At 41.1% G+C, this 24,458-nt stretch overlaps 2 protein-coding genes across 4 annotated transcripts in view; both read right to left on the minus strand.

Moving 5' to 3' along the window:
• LOC134219640 (uncharacterized) overlaps window positions 1-24,458 on the minus strand; it is a 63,944-nt gene that overhangs the window by 28,436 nt on the left and 11,050 nt on the right. The window contains exon 1 of one of the 3 annotated variants that reach the window (XM_062698439.1): window positions 20,036-20,146. The exons of 1 other annotated variant lie outside the window; for it this stretch is intronic. The gene's annotated coding sequence lies outside the window, so the exon portion shown is untranslated. Of the gene's footprint in view, window positions 1-19,650; window positions 19,729-20,035; window positions 20,147-24,458 lie in introns of those variants that run through there. One more of the 3 variants, XM_062698440.1, reaches the window with a different exon arrangement.
• LOC134225349 (2-methoxy-6-polyprenyl-1,4-benzoquinol methylase, mitochondrial-like) lies at window positions 22,136-23,523 on the minus strand. Its single transcript, XM_062705344.1, has 4 exons — window positions 22,961-23,523; window positions 22,754-22,886; window positions 22,597-22,685; window positions 22,136-22,394 (listed from the first exon to the last, which is right to left on the minus strand). The coding sequence occupies exons 1-4, from the start codon at window positions 23,395-23,397 to the stop codon at window positions 22,181-22,183; spliced, it is 873 nt and encodes a 290-aa protein (XP_062561328.1). The 5' UTR covers window positions 23,398-23,523; the 3' UTR covers window positions 22,136-22,180.

Consider the following 24,458-nt stretch of genomic DNA (forward strand, 5'->3'; position numbering starts at 1 on the left):
AAGCAAAGCATGTTGCTGGTGTTCGTCGGTAGGGGCGCACCGGTCGTCCAAGAGGGTACTGGCTGCGTACGCAAAAAGGAAATGTCAAGTACAGGCAGGGGGGTAATATGCGGTGCATCGCGCCTCCTCTGCATGTAGTATGAAGCAAATGTAAACAAACAATCCCACATTTTTTTCGTTAGTCAGCAGTAGTGTAGGTTAACCAATATCCTACAAGATTCCAGTTCGAAAAATGTAACACTTGCCAAGCGGGGTGGCCCAGGGAGGCCCGCCTTTCCCAAGCGGCGAGGCCCAGATAATACATCTTAAGTAGGCTTGATTTGTTCGTGGATGACAGGCTTACTCCCCCCTGAGTACAGGGCAGACGTGACTTTCTCATAGTGGAGGAATAAAAATGTAGAATGAAGTCATATTGAAGTGTCGTGTGCATTGTATATAGGCATTGTTAATTAGGTTTGTGCTTGATCGCTAATCTCATACGGTGAGTAAATAAAGAAATTTTTTATCTGCGAACAAGCAGTGGTTCGTTGGCCATAAACACACAGTTTCATTAATAAAGGAAGCCTCACACCTCGGGAATTTGGTCCGCGGATTTATCCCCCATGCATTTTTGCATATGCGATATTTTCGGGATTTGAACACTGAAAATCAAAATGTTGCCCCCTTTAAACTACACGGGGAACAAATTCCGGCGGAAAATTTTCCCGAGGTGTAAGGTAGCCTCAGCGATGCAGTAAAATGTTTACTTCCAATAATTCCAAAAAATTCAATGGTACGAACGGTACGGACACGTTGGATGTTCTATTACATTCGAATAACTTCACGCATTTTACGCCTTGTAGTCCATACAGAGAATTGAAGGGCTGCCACATGTGGCTATTTATATTTTTATAATACCACAGATAACAGATATTGAGGCTGACATCCTATACGTGTGTAAACATCCGCAACCGTTAATTCAAATGTATTTTTAATTGGGACCGCGTTTGGCAATAAGGTTTTACCACAGATAACAGATATTGAAGCTAGAACAAATTTTATTGAAAATCCTGTGTAAACTTTTGAATTGATATACGTTGGCCCACTACTGCCATCTACTCAACTGATTGCGGCAGTACCTAAGGATGCAGCTGAATTACAACCGTCGAACGCAGGCAATATATTTGACATCTGAATTTGGGCTGCGTTTTCAATAACAATGATTCTTGCGCCATCTCCAATCGATTGCCAAACGCGGCTCCAATTAAAAATACATTTGAATTAACGGTTGCGAATGTTTACACACGTATGGGATGCCAGCCTCAATATCTGTTATCTGTGGTTTTACATCAAATAAACATAACCTCAAAAACTCAATCGAATGAACTCAATTTGACATTTATCGGTGGTAGGGTCATAAGGTTCATCCTATCTCCCGCAGCAAGCGGATGAACCTTTGTTTATATACAAACCACCGATACCTGTCAAATATGGAAGAAATTCACCAGGACGCAGCCGTGGCTACATACGTGTGACGTCACACTGTGAAACCATATCGATTGGAGATGGCGCAAGGATCATTGTTATTGAAAACGCAGCCCGAATGCGGCTGTCAAATGCATTGGCTGCGTTCGACGGTTGTTAATCAGCTGCGCCCGTATGTACTGCCGCAATCAGTTGAGTAGATGGCAGTAGTGAGCCAACGTATGTATATCAATTCAAAAGTTTACACAGGATTTTCAATAAAATTTGTTCTAGCCTAAATATCTGTTGTCTGTGATAATACTAATAACACTATCCAACAAAATTAAACTTTTTTTCGCTCCCTTCAACAATTTTTAGTGTACTCAATAGATTTTTTTACGCTGATTTCAGGTACGTATTCAGATTTTCTGTAACACGTCCAGTTTTGAGAAAAAACGCATTTTAATTCACGAAAGTACGTATTTTCATAGAAATTTGGTTTCTCTCCTCTGCAAAACGGAATTTCGGCTCCTCACTTTCAGAATAAAGTATGAATTTTGTAGAATGGGCCTTGTAGAATGCATGTGGGTTGCTGGATTTTATTTGGTACGTACATTTGTTGTGAAAAACGGAATTTCATTCACAAAAGTACGTATTTTCATAGAAATTTGGTTTCTCTCCTCTGCAAAACGGAATTTCGGCTCCTCACTTTTAGACTAAAGTTTGAATTTTGTAGAATGGGCCTTGTAGAATGCATGTGGGTTGTTGGATTTCATTTGGCACGTACATTTGTTGTGAAAAACGGAATTTCATTCACAAAAGTACGTATTTTCATAGAAATTTGGTTTTTCTCCTCTGCAAAACGGAATTTCGGCTCCTCACTTTTAGAATAAAGTTTGAATTTTGTAGAATGGGCCTTGTAGAATGCATGTGGGTTGTTGGATTTCATTTGGCACGTACATTTGTTGTGAAAACGGAATTGATTTCACAAAAGTACGTTTTTTTATTAGAAATTTGGTTTCTCTCCTCTGCAAAACGGAATTTCGGCTCCTCATTTTAAGAATAAAGTTTTAATTTTGTAGAATGGGCCTTGTAGAATGCATGTGGGTTGTTGGATTTCATTTGGCACGTACATTTGTTGTGAAAAACGGAATTTCATTCACAAAAGTACATCTTTTCATAGAAATTTGGTTTCTCTCCTCTGCAAAACGGAATTTCGGCTCCTCATTTTAAGAATTAAGTTTTTCACAACAAATGTACGTGGCAAATAAAATTCAACAACCCACATGCATTCTACAAGGCCCATTCTACAAAATTCAAACTTTATTCTGAAAGTCAGGAGCCGAAATTCAGCTTTGTAGAAGAAAGAAACCAAATTTCTATGAAAAGACGTACTTTTGTGAATTAAATTCCGTTTTTCACAACAAATGAACGTGCCAAATGAAATCCAGCAACCCACATGCATTCTACAAGGCCCATTCTACAAAATTCATACTTTATTCTGAAAGTGAGGAGCCGAAATTCAGCTTTGCAGAGGAGAGAAACCAAATTTCTATGAAAAGACGTACTTTTGTGAATGAAATTCCGTTTTTCACAATAAATGAACGTGCCATATGAAATCCAGCAACCCACATGCATTCTACAAGGCCCATTCAACAAAATTCAAACTTTATTCTGAAAGTGAGGAGCCGAAGTTCAGCTTTGCAGAGGAGAGAAACCAAATTTCTATGAAAATACATACTTTTGTGAATGAAATTCCGTTTTTCACAATAAATGAACGTGCCATATGAAATCCAACAACCCACATGCAGTCTACAAGGCCCATTCTACAAAATTCATACTTTATTCTGAAAGTGATTAGCCGAAGTTCAGCTTTGCAGAGGAGAGAAACCAAATTTCTATGAAAAGACGTACTTTTGTGAATGAAATTCCGTTTTTCACAACAAATGAACGTGGCAAATGAAATCCAGCAACCCACATGCATTCTACAAGGCCCATTCTACAAAATTCATACTTTATTCTGAAAGTGAGGAGCCGAAGTTCAGCTTTGCAGAGGAGAGAAACCAAATTTCTATGAAAATACATACTTTTGTGAATGAAATTCCGTTTTTCACAACAAATGAACGTGCCAAATGAAATCCAGCAACCCACATGCATTCTACAAGGCCCATTCTACAAAATTAATACTTTATTCTGAAAGTGAGGAGCCGAAGTTCAGCTTTGCAGAGGAGAGAAACCAAATTTCTATGAAAATACATACTTTTGTGAATGAAATTCCGTTTTTCACAATAAATGAACGTGCCATATGAAATCCAGCAACCCACATGCATTCTACAAGGCCCATTCTACAAAATTCATACTTTATTCTGAAAGTGAGGAGCCGAAGTTCAGCTTTGCAGAGGAGAGAAACCAAATTTCTATGAAAATACATACTTTTGTGAATGAAATTCCGTTTTTCACAACAAATGAACGTGCCAAATGAAATCCAGCAACCCACATGCATTCTACAAGGGCCATTCTACAAAATTCAAACTTTTTTTCTGAAAGTGAGGAGCCGAAATTCAGCTTTGCAGAGGAGAGAAACCAAATGTCTATGAAAATACATACTTTTGTGAATGAAATTCCGTTTTTCACAATAAATGAACGTGCCATATGAAATCCAGCAACCCACATGCATTCTACAAGGCCCATTCTACAAAATTCATACTTTATTCTGAAAGTGAGGAGCCGAAGTTCAGCTTTGCAGAGGAGAGAAACCAAATTTCTATGAAAATACATACTTTTGTGAATGAAATTCCGTTTTTCACAACAAATGAACGTGCCAAATGAAATCCAGCAACCCACATGCATTCTACAAGGCCCATTCTACAAAATTCATACTTTATTCTGAAAGTGAGGAGCCGAAATTCAGCTTTGCAGAGGAGAGAAACCAAATTTCTATGAAAAGACGTACTTTTGTGAATGAAATTCCGTTTTTCACAATAAATGAACGTGCCATATGAAATCCAGCAACCCACATGCATTCTACAAGGCCCATTCTACAAAATTCATACTTTATTCTGAAAGTGAGGAGCCGAAGTTCAGCTTTGCAGAGGAGAGAAACCAAATTTCTATGAAAAGACGTACTTTTGTGAATGAAATTCCGTTTTTCACAATAAATGAACGTGCCATATGAAATCCAGCAACCCACATGCATTCTACAAGGCCCATTCTACAAAATTCATACTTTATTCTGAAAGTGAGGAGCCGAAGTTCAGCTTTGCAGAGGAGAGAAACCAAATTTCTATGAAAATACATACTTTTGTGAATGAAATTCCGTTTTTCACAACAAATGAACGTGCCAAATGAAATCCAGCAACCCACATGCATTCTACAAGGCCCATTCTACAAAATTCATACTTTATTCTGAAAGTGAGGAGCCGAAATTCAGCTTTGCAGAGGAGAGAAACCAAATTTCTATGAAAAGACGTACTTTTGTGAATGAAAATCCCTTTTTCACAATAAATGAACGTGCCATATGAAATCCAGCATCCCACATGCATTCTACAAGGCCCATTCTACAAAATTCATACTTTATTCTGAAAGTGAGGAGCCGAAGTTCAGCTTTGCAGAGGAGAGAAACCAAATTTCTATGAAAAGACGTTTTTTTGTGAATGAAATTCCGTTTTTCACAATAAATGAACGTGCCATATGAAATCCAGCAACCCACATGCATTCTACAAGGCCCATTCTACAAAATTCATACTTTATTCTGAAAGTGAGGAGCCGAAATTCAGCTTTGCAGAGGAGAGAAACCAAATTTCTATGAAAAGACGTACTTTTGTGAATGAAATTCCGTTTTTCACAACAAATGAACGTGCCAAATGAAATCCAACAACCCACATGCATTCTACAAGGCCCATTCTACAAAATTCATACTTTATTCTGAAAGTGAGGAGCCGAAATTCAGCTTTGCAGAGGAGAGAAACCAAATTTCTATGAAAAGACGTTTTTTGTGAATGAAATTCCGTTTTCACAATAAATGAACGTGCCATATGAAATCCAGCAACCCACATGCATTCTACAAGGCCCATTCTACAAAATTCATACTTTATTCTGAAAGTGAGGAGCCGAAGTTCAGCTTTGCAGAGGAGAGAAACCAAATTTCTATGAAAAGACGTACTTTTGTGAATGAAATTCCGTTTTTCACAATAAATGAACGTGCCATATGAAATCCACCAACCCACATGCATTCTACAAGGCCCATTCTACAAAATTCATACTTTATTCTGAAAGTGAGGAGCCGAAATTCAGCTTTGCAGAGGAGAGAAACCAAATTTCTATGAAAAGACGTACTTTTGTGAATGAAATTCCGTTTTTCACAACAAATGAACGTGCCAAATGAAATCCAGCAACCCACATGCATTCTACAAGGCCCATTCTACAAAATTCATACTTTATTCTGAAAGTGAGGAGCCGAAATTCAGCTTTGCAGAGGAGAGAAACCAAATTTCTATGAAAAGACGTTTTTTTGTGAATGAAATTCCGTTTTTCACAATAAATGAACGTGCCATATGAAATCCAGCAACCCACATGCATTCTACAAGGCCCATTCTACAAAATTCATACTTTATTCTGAAAGTGAGGAGCCGAAGTTCAGCTTTGCAGAGGAGAGAAACCAAATTTCTATGAAAAGACGTACTTTTGTGAATGAAATTCCGTTTTTCACAATAAATGAACGTGCCATATGAAATCCACCAACCCACATGCATTCTACAAGGCCCATTCTACAAAATTCATACTTTATTCTGAAAGTGAGGAGCCGAAATTCAGCTTTGCAGAGGAGAGAAACCAAATTTCTATGAAAAGACGTACTTTTGTGAATGAAATTCCGTTTTTCACAACAAATGAACGTGCCAAATGAAATCCAACAACCCACATGCATTCTACAAGGCCCATTCTACAAAATTCATACTTTATTCTAAAAGTGAGGAGCCGAAATTCAGCTTTGCAGAGGAGAGAAACCAAATTTCTATGAAAAGACGTTTTTTTGTGAATGAAATTCCGTTTTTCACAATAAATGAACGTGCCATATGAAATCCAGCAACCCACATGCATTCTACAAGGCCCATTCTACAAAATTCATACTTTATTCTGAAAGTGAGGAGCCGAAGTTCAGCTTTGCAGAGGAGAGAAACCAAATTTCTATGAAAATACATACTTTTGTGAATGAAATTCCGTTTTTCACAACAAATGAACGTGCCAAATGAAATCCAGCAACCCACATGCATTCTACAAGGCCCATTCTACAAAATTCATACTTTATTCTGAAAGTGAGGAGCCGAAATTCAGCTTTGCAGAGGAGAGAAACCAAATTTCTATGAAAAGACGTACTTTTGTGAATTAAATTCCGTTTTTCACAACAAATGAACGTGCCAAATGAAATCCAACAACCCACATGCATTCTACAAGGCCCATTCTACAAAATTCATACTTTATTCTGAAAGTGAGGAGCCGAAATTCAGCTTTGCAGAGGAGAGAAACCAAATTTCTATGAAAATACATACTTTTGTGAATGAAATTCCGTTTTTCACAACAAATGAACGTGCCAAATGAAATCCAGCAACCCACATGCATTCTACAAGGCCCTTTCTACAAAATTAAAACTTTATTCTTAAAATGAGTAGCCGAAATTCCGTTTTGCAGAGGAGAGAAACCAAATTTCTATGAAAAGACGTACTTTTGTGAATTAAATTCCGTTTTTCACAACAAATGAACGTGCCAAATGAAATCCAGCAACCCACATGCATTCTACAAGGCCCATTCTACAAAATTCAAACTTTATTCTGAAAGTGAGGAGCCGAAATTTAGCTTTGCAGAGGAGAGAACTTAATTTCTATGAAAATACGTACTTTTGTGAATTTAATTCCGTTTTTCACAACAATTGAACGTGCCAAATGAAATCCAACAACCCACATGCATTCTACAAGACCCATTTCACCAAATTCAAACTTTATTCTGAAAGTAAGGCGCCGAAATTCAGTTTTGCAGAGGAGAGAAACCAAATTTCTTTGAAAATACGTACTTTTGTGAAATAAATTCCGTTTTTCACAACAAATGAACGTGTCAAATAGGATTCAACAAATTATTTAGAGCTTGTACGATTTCGTCAATATAATTCAAACCTTTTTCTCAAAGTTATAAACCGAAAACCAGCTTTACAGAACAGAGAAACCAAATTCCCATAAAAATACGTAGTTCTGTGAATTTAAACCCGTTTTTCTCAAAAACTGGACGTGTTACAAAAAATCTGAATACATGACTGAATTCAGCGAAGAAAAATCTTCCAAATACACTGAGAATGGTTGAAGGGAGTAAAACACTGTTGACTAGTGTAATCAATTCGGCAAGACGCGCGGCTACAAAGCAAGACCATGCTGAGGGTGGGTGGGTTCGATTCCCGGTGCCGGTCTAAGCAATTTTCGGATTGAAAATTGTCTCGACTACCCTGGGCATAAATGTATCACCGTATTAGCCTCATGATATACAAATGCAAAAATGGTAACTTGGCTTGGAAACCTCGCAGTTAATAACTATGGAAGTGCATAATGAACACTAAGGGGCCGTACACATATTACGTAAGCACTTATGGGGGGAGGGGGGTCGTTCAATATCTTACGCTCCATATAAATAAAAAATCATTTGTATGAAAAAAATCTTACATGGGGGAGGGAGGGTCGAAAAACCCAGAAAAATTGCTTACGTAATAAGTGTACGGCCCCTAAGCTGCGAGGCGGCGGTGTTGGGATGTAATGTATAGATAGTATAATCTATAGATGAGCGAAAGCATGGCTGAGTCGATTTTTTTGACCGTGCACGCGCGCATATGACGTCACAGCCCTTAACATTTTAATTGAAATCGTGACGTCATGCTCGTTTGGAGACACGTTTGACAGTTCGTTTGGAGACAGAGGATTTATCTTCGCTCATCTATATATTCCACTATCTATAATGTAATGCCAATAAGAAGAAGAAGAATCAAGTGATTTGCGTGTTTTATGTACGAAACACGTTCCTGATATATGTAACTAGCCTCCTGATATTGCAGAGCGACAATTTGTTAAAAAACTCATGCTGTCGAAAATACGAAAGTGAAATGGGCCCAATACTATAGGTACTTATCACTAGCACGCAGGATGGAGAAAAGAAAAAATTAACATCGTGAAACGGAAAGCATAATCGAAACAAAACAGGAAACTAGTATAGATAGTAGAATCTATAGATGAGCGAAAGCATGGCTAAGGCGATTTTTTTGCCCGTGCACACGCGCATATGACGTCACAGCCCTTAACGTTTCCATTGAAATCGTGACGTCATGCTCGTTTGGAGACACGTTTGACAGTTCGTTTGGAGACAGGGGATTTATCTTCGCTCATCTATATATTCCACTATCTATAGAAACTAGTTATTCTGATGGCCAAAGAGTTACTAGAAATTCAAATTAAAAGCAAACCTTATTATTTTATTTTTTGAATTACACCCGATTCTTTTTTTACACGGATTATTTTCACACGGATTTTTTTTACACGGCTTTTTTTACACGGATTCTCGAAATAACACGGATTTTTTTTGCACGGTTTCTCGAAATAGCACGGATTTTTTACACGGTTTCTCGAAATAACACGGATTATTTTTACACGGATTTATTTTTACACGGAACGCATCCCATATTAACAAAGAGCCAATGACTTTTTTACACGGATATTTTTTGCACGGCTTTTTTCACACGGTTTCTCGAAATAACACGGATTTTTTGCACGGATTCTTCAAATAACACGGATTATTTTTACACGGTTTCTCGAAATAACACGGATTATTTTTACACGGATTTTTTTCACACGGCACGCATCCCCCGTGTAAAAAAAGAATCGGGTGTACTGTTCAAATTAACGGCGGTCCACGGTGTTAAATTAGATAAATAGGGCCAACGTCAAGTGTGCTGCAGCTTGAATGCGCTTAATATAAATTTAACCTAAGACCCATACTTTTTGACTACTCTAAAAAAATTGAAATCTAAAAAGGGCTGCAATCGAATCTAGGCCTAGCAGTCACAAATCGAATGGATCAATCAAGGTAACTAATTTTACACTCACCGCATCAAACAAACGACGACACTGTATACATATTAGGGTGGCTCAAAAAACACTTTTTCAAAAATTTTGATGGGCCGCCCTCTTATTCGGTTCTATTTGATGCCCTGATGCTCTGGACAAAATTTCAGCCAATTTGGTCAACGTTTGGGCAGTGCTAGACTCTTTGGAAGTTTATATGGAAAAATGTATACAGAAACATCCAAAAACTGTGATTTGCAGTTGTACAGCACAATTTACGATCAAGAACAACGATACTCATTCAGTTCTTGTAGAATTAAATGCAGAATGTTATGCTGAAAACCGCGAGACTGCGCCATTTTCCGTCATGTGCAACGACCAAGAAGGAAATTTGCTGACAGATAAAACCGAAGTGGCTGCTAGGTGGAAGCAACACTTCGAGTCTTTGTTGCATAGTGGAAGTGACGATGCATCGGTGAACAGAATAAATATTAGCGACGATGGACAAGCTGTGGAGTCGCCTACACTAGATGAGGTTAGAAAAGCTATTAAAGAGCTGAAAAACAATAAGGCAGCGGGGAAGGACCAGCTCCCGGCTGAACTTCTCAATCATGAGATTTATAAAGTTCTGCATTATATTATGTCAAAAATATGGGAAGACGAGGAATTGCTTGCTAGCTGGTTGGACGGCCTCATTTGCCTTCTCTTTAACAAAGGGCTCATACTGGAGTGCGCCAATTACCGAGGAATTCATTCATTTCATTCATTTATTTAGTTAACATCTAAACAGATAACACTGAATCAACAATTTGACGCCACAATGCACGGTTCGAGGCCGCATCTCTCCATCCTCGGATACGCCCCACGCTCGCCAAGTCGTTCTGCACCTGGTCTGCCCATCTCGCTCGCTGCGCTCCACGCCGTCTCGTACCTGCCGGATCGGAAGCGAACACCATCTTTGCAGGGTTGCTGTCCGGCATTCTTGCAACATGTCCTGCCCATCGTACCCTTCCGGCTTTAGCTACCTTCTGGCTACTGGGTTCGCCGTAGAGTTCATGGTTCATTCTTCAGAGCGAGCTCATGGTTCATTCTTCGCCGCCACACACCGTCTTCTTGCACACCGCCAAAGATGGTCCTAAGCACCCGTCTCTCGAATACTCCGTGTGCTTGCATGGTCCTCCTCGAGCATTGTCCATGTTTCATGTCCGTAGAGGACAACCGGTCTTATAAGCGTCTTGTACATGACACATTTGGTGCGGTGGCGAATCTTTTTCGACCGCAGTTTCTTCTGGAGCCCGTAGTAGGCCCGACTTCCACAGATGATGCGCCTTCGTATTTCACGACTAACGTTGTTGTCAGCCGTTAGCAAGGATCCGAGGTAGACGAATACCTCGACCACCTCGAAGGTATCCCCGTCTATCGTAACACTGCTTCCCAGGCGGGCCCTGTCGCGCTCGGTTCCGCCCACAAGCATGTACTTTGTCTTTGACGCATTCACCACCAGTCCAACTTTTGTTGCTTCACGTTTCAGGCGGGTGTACAGTTCTGCCACCTTTGCAAATGTTCGGCCGACAATGTCCATGTCATCCGCGAAGCAAATAAATTGGCTGGATCTGTTGAAAATCGTACCCCGGCTGTTACTCCCGGCTCTCCGCATGACACCTTCTAGCACAATGTTGAACAGCAGGCACGAAAGTCCATCACCTTGTCTTAGTCCCCGGCGCGATTCGAACGAACTGGAGTGTTCGCCCGAAATCTTCACACAGTTTTGCACACCATCCACCGTTGCTTTGATCAGTCTGTAAGCTTCCCAGGGAAGCTGTTCTCGTCCATAATTTTCCATAGCTCTACGCGGTCTATACTGTCGTATGCCACCATGAAATCAACGAACAGATTTTGCGTTGGGACCTGGTATTCACGGAATTTTTGAAGGATTTGCCGTACAGTAAAGATCTGGTCCGTTGTCGAGCGGCCGTCAACGAAGCCGGCTTGATAACTTCCCACGAACTCGTTCACTAATGGTGACAGACGACGGAAGATGATCTGGGATATCACTTTGTAGGCGGCATTAAGGAAGGTGATCGCTCGAAAGTTCTCACACTCCAGGTTGTCGCCTTTCTTGTAGATGGGGCATATAACCCCTTCCTTCCACTCCTCCGGTAGCTGTTCGGTTTCCCAGATTCTGACTATCAGTTTGTGCAGGCAAGTGGCCAGCTTTTCCGGGCCCATCTTGATGAGCTCAGCTCCGATACCATCCTTACCAGCTGCTTTATTGGTCTTTAGCTGTTGAATGGCATCCTTAACTTCCTTAACTTGGGGGCTGGTTGGCTTCCATCGTCCGCTGAACTGACGTAGTCATCTCCTCCGCTGCCTTGACTTTCACTGCCTGTACTCTCAGCGCCATTCAGATGTTCCTCGTAGTGCTGCTTCCACCTTTCGATCACCACACGTTCGTCCGTCAAGATGCTCCCATCCTTATCCCGGCACATTTCGGCTCGCGGCACGAAGCCTTTGCGGGATGCGTTGAGCTTCTGATAGAACTTGCGTGTATCTTGAGAACGGCACAGCTGTTCCATCTCCTCGCACTCCGCTTCTTCCAGGCGGCGTTTCTTCTCCTGAAAAAGGCGGGTCTGCTGTCTCCGCTTCTGTCTATAACGTTCCACGTTCTGCCGGGTACCTTGCTGCAGCGCGACCACGACCGAGGAATAACCCTCCTTAATTCGGCGTATAAAATTATGTCCCTATTCTGTTCAACAGATTGAGACCACTTGAAGAGTCCTTCGTCGGCGAATACCAAGCAGGTTTTCGTGAGAGCCGATCAAGAACGGATCAAATATTTAGCCTGAGACAAATCCTTGATAAATTCCGGGAGTATAACTTGCAGACGCATCATGTTTATTGATTTTAAGGCGGCATACGGTTCAGTGAAACGGAATGAATTATGGCTAATTAAGCTTGAACATGGTTTTCCGGCGAAACTGATACGGCTGATTCGTATAATGTTGGACGGATCGAAATCATGTGTAAGTTGCGGACATCATGTGTAAGTTGCGGTTGCGGACATCATTTGTTACCTTAGATGGATTAAAGTACTCTCAAATCTACTGTTCAATATAGCGTTCGAGGGAGCGATTAGGAGAGCTGGTGCGCAAAGAAGCGGTACCATTACAACAAGATCACATATGCTCCTGGGATTTGCGGACGATATCGATATTATCGGGATTGGAAGAGGCTTTTATACCTTTTAAGGAGACAGCGAGGATTGGACTCACGATCAATACCAGCAAAACTAAGTACATGTTCGCTGGCAATCTACGTGGGTTCATTAGTGGATAGAAGGTGTTAGTTCTATTGCAGCTCCAGCGACCCATTTCAAACTGCCTGGTAACTCACGTCCAGTCCGAGGTCACTTTCACTTACAATAAGCCCCGCCTGTTAATGCTACCATTATAAATTGGATAATGGATCCATAAACAAACTTCCGGATTTTTAAATCCAGCTCGTATTTAGTTTTGGAATCATATAAAATACATATTGAAACAATCTCACCAAATTGATCCAATTCCAGTTAAATGAACTGAAGAAACGATGATCACTTCTAGTGTCCACAAACAATTCACTTCAATCTTCCAGATCTATTCTGGAAATTGGTCCATGTATTTCTGATATTATCACACAGCCACACATATTTTACCAAGGAAATTCCCGTCCCAAACGAGTACGCGCACTCAATTAGGAAATACACTTCATTAAAGGTTATGCAAAATATAAGTGCTGTCCAATGAGAGCTTGAAGTAGCTCGAAGTTTCTCCCTGTCCTGCTCATGCCCATTTGTTGACAAAAAAGAACGAGCAGGACGTGAACAACTTCGAGCTACTTCGAGCTGCTCATTGGACAGCACTATAGACATCAGCCAAATCTATTTGTTGCGGGAACGAACAAAAACCAACCTCAAACAGGATACACTGATGGTGGAAAACTTTCCAAACACTGGATGCCAGGTCGAGTCTTTGAACGAAAAGGTTCCGTACATTATATCCTATCCCGGAAAATGTATGGAAGACAGAAGCAGGTAAAAGCGCATGTCAACCAAATAGGTTCTCGCTACTTTTCTGATATTTCAAAGCAGACGATGCAGCCTTGGGAAATCTTGCTGGAAGAAATGCATTCTCCGGTAATCGTTACGGAATCAGTTTTGAACCAGTTCCCGTGCCAGCCGAACCAGTTGGCAGTTCTGTACGTTGCTCCATACGTGAATCTAGAAATCCAAAATGGCTATCTCCGTAGGTTGTGCCTTCAATTCAAGATATGTGATTTGTCATTAGTAAACCGACCATTAAGGGGGGGATAATTCGCGAATACGAAGGTAATGCCTCTACTCACTCTTATGGCAAAAACACATTGCTATCTGTCAGACTGTGTGTAAAACATGGCCACGGATCACCCTTTCTTGTTCCTTTATAGTAAAATCCCATAAGGAACTGTCAGACTGTGCGTGAAGAATTTACCTTCGTAGTAGCGAATTGACAACCAATACGCAGAACGAAGTATTTTGAGGCAGTGTTTGTGCTGTCGCTCAGTGTTACACTACGGGTCGATTCAAATATGACGTCCACTACTTTTTGAGATTTCTAGACCCCCCCTCCCCCATCTGTCACGCTTTTTTGTATACCTAGTATATGCAGTGTCACAAAATCGTAGACCCCCTCCCCCCCTAAAACCTGTGACATCATTGTTGAACGACCCCTACCAAAGAAATAATTTTGCGGAGGACGAAAAGAGATTCGATCAGGAAGCTCCATTCCTTATCGAATTTTCCTTGCACCTGACCAAGTTCAATGGAATAAATATGTTTTGTCATAACAAAGAGCGTTACATTTCCTACGTTACGGTTACAACAATAAGTATTCGAGCGTGTATATTTTTATTTATTTATTCAGACTAAGGCCGAAGTGGCCTGTGCGGTATATAAGAGTCTTCTCCATTCGGCTCGGTCCATGGCTACACGTCGCCAACCACGCAGTCTACGGAGGGTCCGCAAGTCATCTTCCACCTGATCGATCCACCTTGCCCGCTGCGCACCTCGCCTTCTTGTGCCCGTCGGATCGTTGTCGAGAACCATTTTCACCGGGTTACTGTCCGACATTCTGGCTACGTGCCCGGCCCATCGCAGTCGTCCGATTTTCGCGGTGTGAACGATGGATGGTTCTCCCAACAGCTGATGCAATTCGTGGTTCATTCGCCTCCTCCACGTACCGTCCGCCATCTGCACCCCACCATAGATGGTACGCAGCACTTTCCTTTCGAAAACTCCAAGTGCGCGTTGGTCCTCCACGAGCATCGTCCAGGTCTCGTGTCCGTAGAGGACTACCGGTCTAATTAGCGTTTTGTAGATTGTCAGTTTGGTACGGCGGCGAACTCTATTCGATCGGAGCGTCTTGCGGAGTCCAAAGTACGTACGATTTCCAGCCACTATGCGTCTCCGAATTTCTCTGCTGGTGTCATGTTCGGCAGTCACCAGTGAGCCCAAGTACATAACTTCTTCTACCACCTCGATTTCGTCACCACCGATGCAAACTCGCGGTGGGTGGCTCACACTGTCTTCTCTTGAACCTCTGCCTATCATGGACTTCGTCTTCGACGTGTTGATGACTAGTCCGATCCGCTTAGCTTCCTCTTCAGTCTGATGTAGGTTCCTCCATCTTCTCAAAGTTACGTGCCATAATATCTATGTCGTCGGCGAAACCAAATAGCTGGACGGACTTATTGAAAATTGTACCACTCTGTGTTAATCCCTGCTCTTCGTATTACCCCTTCCAAAGCGATGTTGAATAGCAGACACGAAAGACCATCACCTTGCCGTAACCCTCTGCGGGTTTCAGAAGGAACTCGAGAATGCCCCTGAAACTCGAACTACGCACATCACCCGAGCCATCGTCGCTTTGATCAATCGTGTCAGTTTATCCGGAAATCCGTTTTAGCTCCCATAGCTGCTCCTGATCGATTGTATCATATGCGGCTTTGAAGTCGATGAATAGATGATGTGTGGGCACGTTGTATTCGCGGCATTTCTGCAGTACTTGGCGAATGGCGAACACCTGGTCCGTGGTGGAGCGTTCGCCCATAAAACCCGCCTGGTACTGCCCCACGAACTCCCTTGCAATGGGTGCTAGTCGACGGCATAAAATTTGGGAGAGTACCTTGTAGGCGGCGTTCAGCAATGTGATTGCTCGGTAGTTGCTACAATCCAGCTTATCGCCCTTTTGTAGATGGGACACACGACACCTTCCATCCACTCCTGCGGCAAAACTTCCTCCTCCCAAATCTTGGTAATGACCCAGTGCAGCGCTCTAGCCAGTGCCTCACCACCGTGTTTAAATAGCTCTCCTGGTAGTTGGTCAACCCCAGGGGCTTTGTTGTTCTTCAGCCGGCCAATCTCCTCCTGGATTTCCTGGAGATCCGGAGCCGGTAGAATTATGTCCTGCGCGCGTTCTCCCAGGTCCATCACCATACCGCCATCTTCGTCTGCCTCATCGCCATTCAGGTGCTCTTCGTAGTGCTGCCGCCACCTTTGGATCACCTCACGCTCGTTCGTAAGAAGGTTCCCGCTTATGTCCTTACACATATCAGGCTGTGGCACGTGGCCCTTACGTGAACGGTTTACCTTCTCATCGAACTATCGTGTGTTATTAGCGCGGTACAGTTGTCCGTTTCTTCACGGTCTCGATCTTCCTGCTGGCGCTTTTCCTCCGAAAATCGAGTTTTGTCTATTCCACGCCTGTTTGTATCGTGCCTCCTTCGCCCTCGTGCGATGTTGCATAAATCTCTCCCATGCTGCATTCTTCTCTTCCACTAACCGCTCACATTCGCTGTCAGACCAGTCGTTTCTCTGATCCGGAGCCACCGTGCCTAGTGCAGCGGTTGCGGTGCTTCCAATGGCGGATCGAATATCTCTCCAGCCATCTTCAAGAGACGCTGCGCCTAGCTGCTCTTCCGTTGAGAGTGCCACTTCCAGCTGCTGCGCGTATTCTTGGGCTAGTCTACCGTCTTGTAGCCGCCCAATGTTAAGCCGCGGCGTCCGACTTCGACGCGTGTTGTACACCGTCGAGAGTTTTGAGCGCAGGCATACTGCAACGAGGTAGTGGTCGGATTCAATATTCGCACTGCGGTAAGTGCGGACATTCGTGATGTCGGAGAAGAATTTACCGTCGATTAGAACGTGATCGATTTGGTTTTCCGTTTCTTGGTTAGGTGATCTCCATGTGGCCTTGTGGATATTTTTGCGGGGAAAGAAGGTGCTTCGGACTACCATTCCGCGGGAGGCTGCGAAGTTTATGCATCGTTGGCCGTTGTCATTCGATACGGTGTGCAGACTATCCGGTCCGATGACCGGTCTATACATTTCCTCCCTTCCTACCTGTGCGTTCATGTCACCGATGACGATTTTAACGTCCCGCAATGGGCATCCATCGTATGTCTGCTCCAGCTGTGCGTAGAACGCTTCTTTCTCGTCGTCGGGTCTCCCTTCGTGTGGGCAGTGCACGTTGATGATGCTATAGTTGAAGAAACGGCCTTTAATCCTCAGCTTGCACATCCTTGCGTTGATTGGCTGCCACCCAATCACGCGTTGGCGCATCTTACCCAGCACTATGAAGCCGGTTCCCAGCTCGTTGGTGGTGCCACAGCTTTGGTAGAAGGTAGCCGCTCGATGCCCGCTTTTCCACACTTTATGTCCTGTCCAGCAAATCTCCTGCAGCGCCACGACGTCGAAGTTGCGGGGATGTAATTCATCGTAGATCATCCTGTCGCAACCTGCGAAACCTAGCGACTTGCAATTCCATGTTCCAAGCTTCCAATCGTGATCCTGTATTCGTCGCCCAGGTCTTTTGCCGATTATATCGAGTCGCATTATCTCTTATATTGTTCGTAATGATTGGTTTTCTAGGCGGCTTATTGGGCCTGCGCAAACCTCCTGTCTCGTCGGAGGGCCGTCGTGTCAGGGGCTGTTTAGCGTCCCACTTAACACCAGGACTTGGGCTTGTGCGCTTTGAGCGGCACACTGTCGCTTTGGTGGGGCCTACTTGCGGATACATGCAGCTTTTTATAGAGGTTTAACAGGGCCCACTGTCAAACCCCACCACATCCTAGGCAAGCCCCACAACTCGCAGATGGCCTGGGGAGGGATCGTCAAGCCCTTGGACATAGTCCCTGCTGCCCCTGCTGAGCGTGTATATATGCGTTGTATTTCACCTACACCCCCACTGGGACATTGCCGCAAATATACTCTATTACCAATATAGTTCACTCTGGCTGATTTGAAGAGACAATGCAGTAGCGCCGCGGTGTCACAAAAGGCAAGCAATGTAGTGCAGAGACATTCCGAGGGGTGCTCAAACGTATAATTCAATATGCAACATAACATTTCAAAATGTTATGCTAGAAATCATCCCATGACCCCATTTTGATATCTGAGTTTAAAAATAAAATTTAAAAAAATGTAATTCAAATTTTCAAAAATTGTAAAATTAGTGTAATTTTCGCAATTAACGCACCCCTTGGCTATCGTTTTTAGGCGTTAGTTGCCTTTTGTGACGCAAGATGGTGTTAATGTGCTATCTCTTGCCTAATATATGGGGATTTACAAAGTGGACTATATTGTTAATATACTATATTTGCATTGCCGCCTCGCAGGTTTCTAGGCCAAGTTACCATTTCTGCATTCGTATATCACGAGGCTAACACGATGATACTTTTAAGCCCCTGGGAAGTCGAGACAATTTCCAAACCGAAAATTGCCTAGACCGGCACCGGGGATCGAACCAAGTCGGTTCGGCACAGCATGGTCTTGCTTTGTAGCCGCGCATTTTACCGCACGGCTCAGGAGAGCCCCAATGGGTTGGGAATACCGGCAATGACCGTTTTTAATTTGAACATTTTATAATTTGATATGGATATCGTTTAAATTAAAGTGTTCAAACGTTATTGAGCACGTGGGATCGAGACAGGAGGGTGAACCGCCTGTCATCCACGGTACAATAGCACTCTACCCAACATCGTTTTTGGTACTTCTATGTATTACCCGAATTCAGCTGCTCATTTTGGGTGATTGGTTTGTACGGGGTTAGTGATAATTGTCAGTAATGAACTTTTCCTGGCGAAAACTTGCAATTAGTTGAAGTATATCGCGCCATTTGTGTTTGTATGGCTTTTTTGGAGTCGAAGAATAGCCCGTCGATACTTCCGAAGCTTTGTTATCATGAATTAAACGAAATTGAAACAAAAACATTGTACGCCATATTGAATGAATGGTGGTTAGGCGTATTAGCGTTCTCTTCAGTCCCCTGGTTCGAGAAAAGAATAATGGAACATCGTGAAACGGAACGCAGAATCAAGAAATTTTTCCGTATCGTACATCAATCAGATTTTAATTACATTTTGTCTAGAATTCATTATAAGCATTTTAGAATTATATTCTCATGCAGCGATGTAGGATCTGTCAAAGTTAACAACGTAGGTCGTCTATTGCTTTCGATACTTTGAAGCCTGTTCAGATTACGCCATTTATCATAATTATCGTGTAAAATATTATTAAGAAAACTGAATGTATGGGAATTGGCAGCAAGTTACCCTTTATTATACTAATTATCATAAACGGCGTAATCTGAATTAATCTGTGATGAATACGTAGTTTTGTACTAGTTTGTCTGGGCCCGTAAATTCATCAGATCATCTCAATCAAGAGTTGAACATACCGTGGACCCCGGTAATATGATTGTTTTTAATCTGAACACTTTTTAATTTGAATTCCGTTCGTTTGAACATCCTTCAAATTAAAATAGTTCAATCGTCATTTAGCACGTGGAACAAGAAAAGAAAAATGGAACATCGTGAAACGGAATACAGAATCAAAACAATCCAGCAAAGAGATCAACCAGAAATTAGTTTTTCTGAAGCTCATAGAGTAACCAGAAGATCAAATAAATAATGAACCCCATTAATTTGAATGAGGTACCGTTCAAATTATCGGGGGTCTCCGATATTCATTTCCTTTTATTCAAAAGTTTTTGGTGGAGAGATGTTTAGACAATCAACCGAGCATTTTGCTCAATTCACATACCTGTCTTGACGATGCTGCATATTTTCACTTGTATATCCTATCATTTTCCATGTTGAAACTTATTTACAACTTTTCTAGTTTGATGCACCAAAGCGGCTGTTTCAAGAGAAATATCAAATATTCGTGAGAAAAACACCCATTTTTATTTACGCACGGCCGTTACTTTCGAACAAATCCAATTCGTCTGAATGATTTCCCCATCTGATTTTTCTGTCGCAAACAAAAATGAGCATCACTTCGTTCGAAAGAGCATTCGAACGTAAACAAAATGGGTGAAACATTTTTAACGATCGCGATTCGCTCTTCTCACTCGATGTTTCATCAATATTCAAGCGTATACAAAAATACGGAATATCTCAGGCAAAATCAGTTGCTATGTACTTACCGCAGACGTTAATAAACAATGAGATGCCGAATGAATTAAACACAAATTTTAGATTTTGTAGCAGAATCTTTTCACAACACATTGATGATCTCCCGCCTTTTGACAGCGACCAGGGGGAGAAGGTGGAGCACTGAATCCCTACCCCAACATGTGCGACATCTGGATTTGGTTCTAAACTGTAAACAACAGTGTTAATTCTCTACCACCTTTTTGTTATGGCGAGGCAATTTTTATGCACACTTTTGTTTTCGATATTTTATCAAAATTAAACGCTCAATCATGCAGCAATATAAGGGTGAAATCAGGAGTGATTCAGTTTGATTCTAAATTTTCGACCACTATTCTAGTTTGCATCTGGAGCAAAATAGAACAAACTCGCTGGTTTCCCCAGCAGTGTTCTATTCATGTTTTTCAAATTTTCAATTAATTGAAATCATTATGTTACTGCCAAGAAATGCACCGGAATTGCAAAGTGGATTGATCCGTAGCTAAAATGACGCATCCATACACCAAAACAATTGAAAAATATTTGAATCTCGTGATTCAATCGTGGTTCAAATCTGCAGAAAATAGAACGGAGCGTTATACCAGTTTTATTTTTTTGACAGTTGACTGGTATAAAAACTGAATCTAGAACAGCTGCTGGGAAATTCAATGTTTCAGATTCATATTCAAACTGACAGCCCCGAACGATTTGAATCACTGCTGATTTTACTCTAACGATGTGGTATGCTTGAGATACCTGCTTAATTATAGGGACTCGAAAAGGAATTTATTTGCAGTAACTAACCGAATATAAATGTGTTCGCATTAACGATTGCGCCCTAACAGCGGTTTTAAGCTTCGATGCAGAGTACACGCAGGGTTGCCACATTTAAATCTGTATTTTTGCCCAAGAAAATCTTTATATCTGTATCTTAAGTCAAAAAATCTGTATTGCAAATCTGTATCCATCTGAACCAAATCAAATTCATCTTTAATAAAGTTAGTTTTGAAAAGATAAAGTCCGGAAATACGGAACTAGAAGTCAGACATGTCAATATTTAGTATTTTTTTCCGCAATTCTTTCCAAGGATTACAAATAAAGGAATACACGAAACAATGTTTGCTTTTTCAAGGTTTAATATTTGATCATTTACGTATATTTACGAATAACAACTTTATTGGATAACTTTATTGGACAGCCACACAGAATAGAAGCACTTATAAACTGTTTCAAAGCATTTCAGATATGATCTATGATTGTTAGACCTGATTTTTTAGTATTATTTTAGAGCATTTTCCAAGACCACATGTATTAAAATATAATCTGAACATTTTCCGGAACACAATCTGATCGAATTTTAAAATTATTGATCTGCATGAATTTCCAATTAAGAACAAAACCTACCAGAGACCACGTGTTCTGTATTTTTAAATTGAAATTTATTCAATCTTAAAATGGTTCTTAATAAGATAATTTTAGATTAGCATAAAAGTAATTTACAATATTTTTTTTTGGTACTAATATCTTCAAGAAATCTGTAAAATCTGTAAATTTTCCAAAAATCTGTATATCTGTATATACAGACTCTTGGTCACAGCCTTACCTCAGAAATCTGTAAAATACAGAAAAATCTGTATATGTGGCAACCCTGAGTACACGAGCTTTGTTCGCCAGTGACAGGCGTATGAGGCCCTTGACAGCGACCCATCACTCTACCTTCATCGAATTGAGATTCTCACGTCCGAATGTGTGAGTGGCGATAAAAGGAAAACAAACACTCCTAGATGGTGCTACTCAGCAAAGTTTGGGTAAAAATGAGTATATTTCCATATATTTTTGACTCGTTCGCAACCATCGTGATGACTCGATCAATTTTGAGGTTATGCGCAGAAGGAAAACAAACATGTATTTACATTACGCTGAATTGCACATCAGTGTGCGAGCGTTAAACGTCACTCATCTCTATAAAACTTGATCGACAATTGATGTTACGGCGTGTTTGCCACCGGAGGCGCTCTTATCACTCAATTTCTTTTTTCGTCCTCGTAATTTTGCTGGCCACACGCCTAAATTTGTTCATTCAAATTTCTATATTGAAGATCAAACACTAATCATGAGCAATGAAATTTCAGTTTTTTTTTTCTTTTGGATTTTTAGATTTATAATTTAAACCCAGAATGCATTGCACATACTCCAAATGTTAGATCTTCATATTGAACGGACTTGAAACCTGCATCCTGAATCATTGCTTTGAACTCCTCTTGCTTTGGGAATTTTCGTATGCTTTCCACCAAATACTGGTATGGTTGCCATTGATTGGCCAGGATTTGACCCATGGGAGGAATTACTTGAAACGAGTACTGGTCGTAAATCCTGCAGGATAAATGCAACGAAAACAATATTTTATTTAATATTAATCGATCTTCCCTTGCTATCTTGATTCATATTTAAAATCAATAATCAGTTTAGAAGATAAACTGACACCACTTCAGGTAATTCTTTTGAATAAAAAATAGTATCTGTTTGAAAATCGGGTAGCAAAAAATTACAAAAAAAAAAACATTACTCTACTTACCATCTCAAATAGTCGTTGGAAACATGACTGAATTCAAGGCAAAGAAATCGTCCTCCTGGTTTAAGTACCCGATAAGCTTCAGAAAGCACCTTACATAAAATAGCCAACATATCATGCATTATTAATCTATGATAGTGATTAATTTTTTGTTTATTACCTTATCAATGTGCGTAACATTACGAATTCCGAACGCGATTGTATAGGCAGTGTATGAGTTATCGGCAAAAGGCAATTTTTCGGCATTGGCGCAGACCCAATCGATTGTACAGTTTCTAGGTTTTATGTCTAATCTGCGAAACAAAAATATTGTTATTCTTACATTTAATTGTCTAAAAACTGAGTTGATATTGTAACACATTTTTACCTTTTGTATCGCTCTTTACCAACATCCAGCATGTTTTGATTGATATCCGAAACTGTTACGTGATTGGTAACTTGATGATCCTCCGGCGGTTGATTGTTCAGGTATTTAAGATAACGGAAAGCAATATCGCCGGTCCCGCCGGCCATATCCAACAATCGATTACCACCGCCAATTGGCGCTAAGCGTTCCATGAATATGTCCTTCCACAAGCGATGGACCCCGAAGGACATTGCATCGTTCATCAGGTCGTAAGAGGAGGCCACTTGTTCGAATACTTTGTGTACTTTTTGCCATTTCTCACTTTCCGCCACGGTTTCGTAACCGAAATGGGTGGTGCCAGATTCATCTGGCTTCTGATGTTGTGCGGAGTAACATGCGGTGGATGATCTGAGAGGGATAATCCGGGGAAGCAATCTACGCATATACTGGACTAGCATTACCACACAGCACTATTCAACAATCACTATTGCACTTGTGCGGAACAAGGAACTACCCAGGATAAGTTAATGGGGCGACAAAATTCAGAGAACACACGTAAATAAAACAAAAATGTGAAATACGAACCGTCAAAAACAGCTGACTATCGATGATCGATTCTGGCTGCGTACCACCTAACATTAGCCCTGTTTAATGCACGCAAAACTGAAAGTATGCTCTTTTGTGGAGAAGTATGCTCTTTTGCATACTCCCGCGGACTACCCACAAAAGGGGCAAAATTTGATGCATGAAAGGCATAGTTTTACACATTTTTCCTATTTTTATGCATAAAAGTTAATCATTTGTGAATAAAACCACAAATAAACCACATAGTAATAATTGTGCATAATATTTATTCCTTTTGTGTGTAGTCTTATTCTCCCATAAAAGAGCGTACTTTGAAGTCATATTGTCGGCGTAGCACCAACTTAGAATTCGGAAGTCCGGACTTCCGAACCGAACTTTCTTCCGAAGTTTTATCAATCAAACTAATTGATGCGTTGTTTAGCGCATCTCTAGGGGAATCTAGCGCACTACTTCCGAAGTTGGGAAAGTTGCCTGTATCTGGAGAAAAATCCAACTTCGGTATAAAAAGCGTTAAAAATTTAATCCGGATAGACAATATTTGAATACTTTATATTCAATAGAGCATACTTTGAAGTCCTCTATGTGTAATTTTTTTTAGCAGTGTGGTAGCCCGCCGAAGTATGCTGTAAAAATTAAAAGTATAAAAAATCGTAATGATGAATTAAAATTATGTAATGATTTGAACTTATTTGGAGGGGTTCTTTCTTTAAGGTACTCTACTCAAAATACCTAAAAGCAATTTATTTTAAAACGGTAAGCAGTACGGGGTTGGACTTTTCTTCTACTGTATAATTAACACAATATTTCGATTCGAAATTTTATTTTGTGATACCTACCTGGATACCTGAATGGCTACAGCGTCGATAAACCTATGTCTGGCGTATTGTATAGAGATCCATAATCCGAATATTCAGGGTCCCCAGGTCCGATTCCA

The sequence above is a fragment of the Armigeres subalbatus genome, chromosome 3, assembly GCF_024139115.2.
Source record: "Armigeres subalbatus isolate Guangzhou_Male chromosome 3, GZ_Asu_2, whole genome shotgun sequence".
Lineage (NCBI taxonomy): Eukaryota > Metazoa > Arthropoda > Insecta > Diptera > Culicidae > Armigeres > Armigeres subalbatus.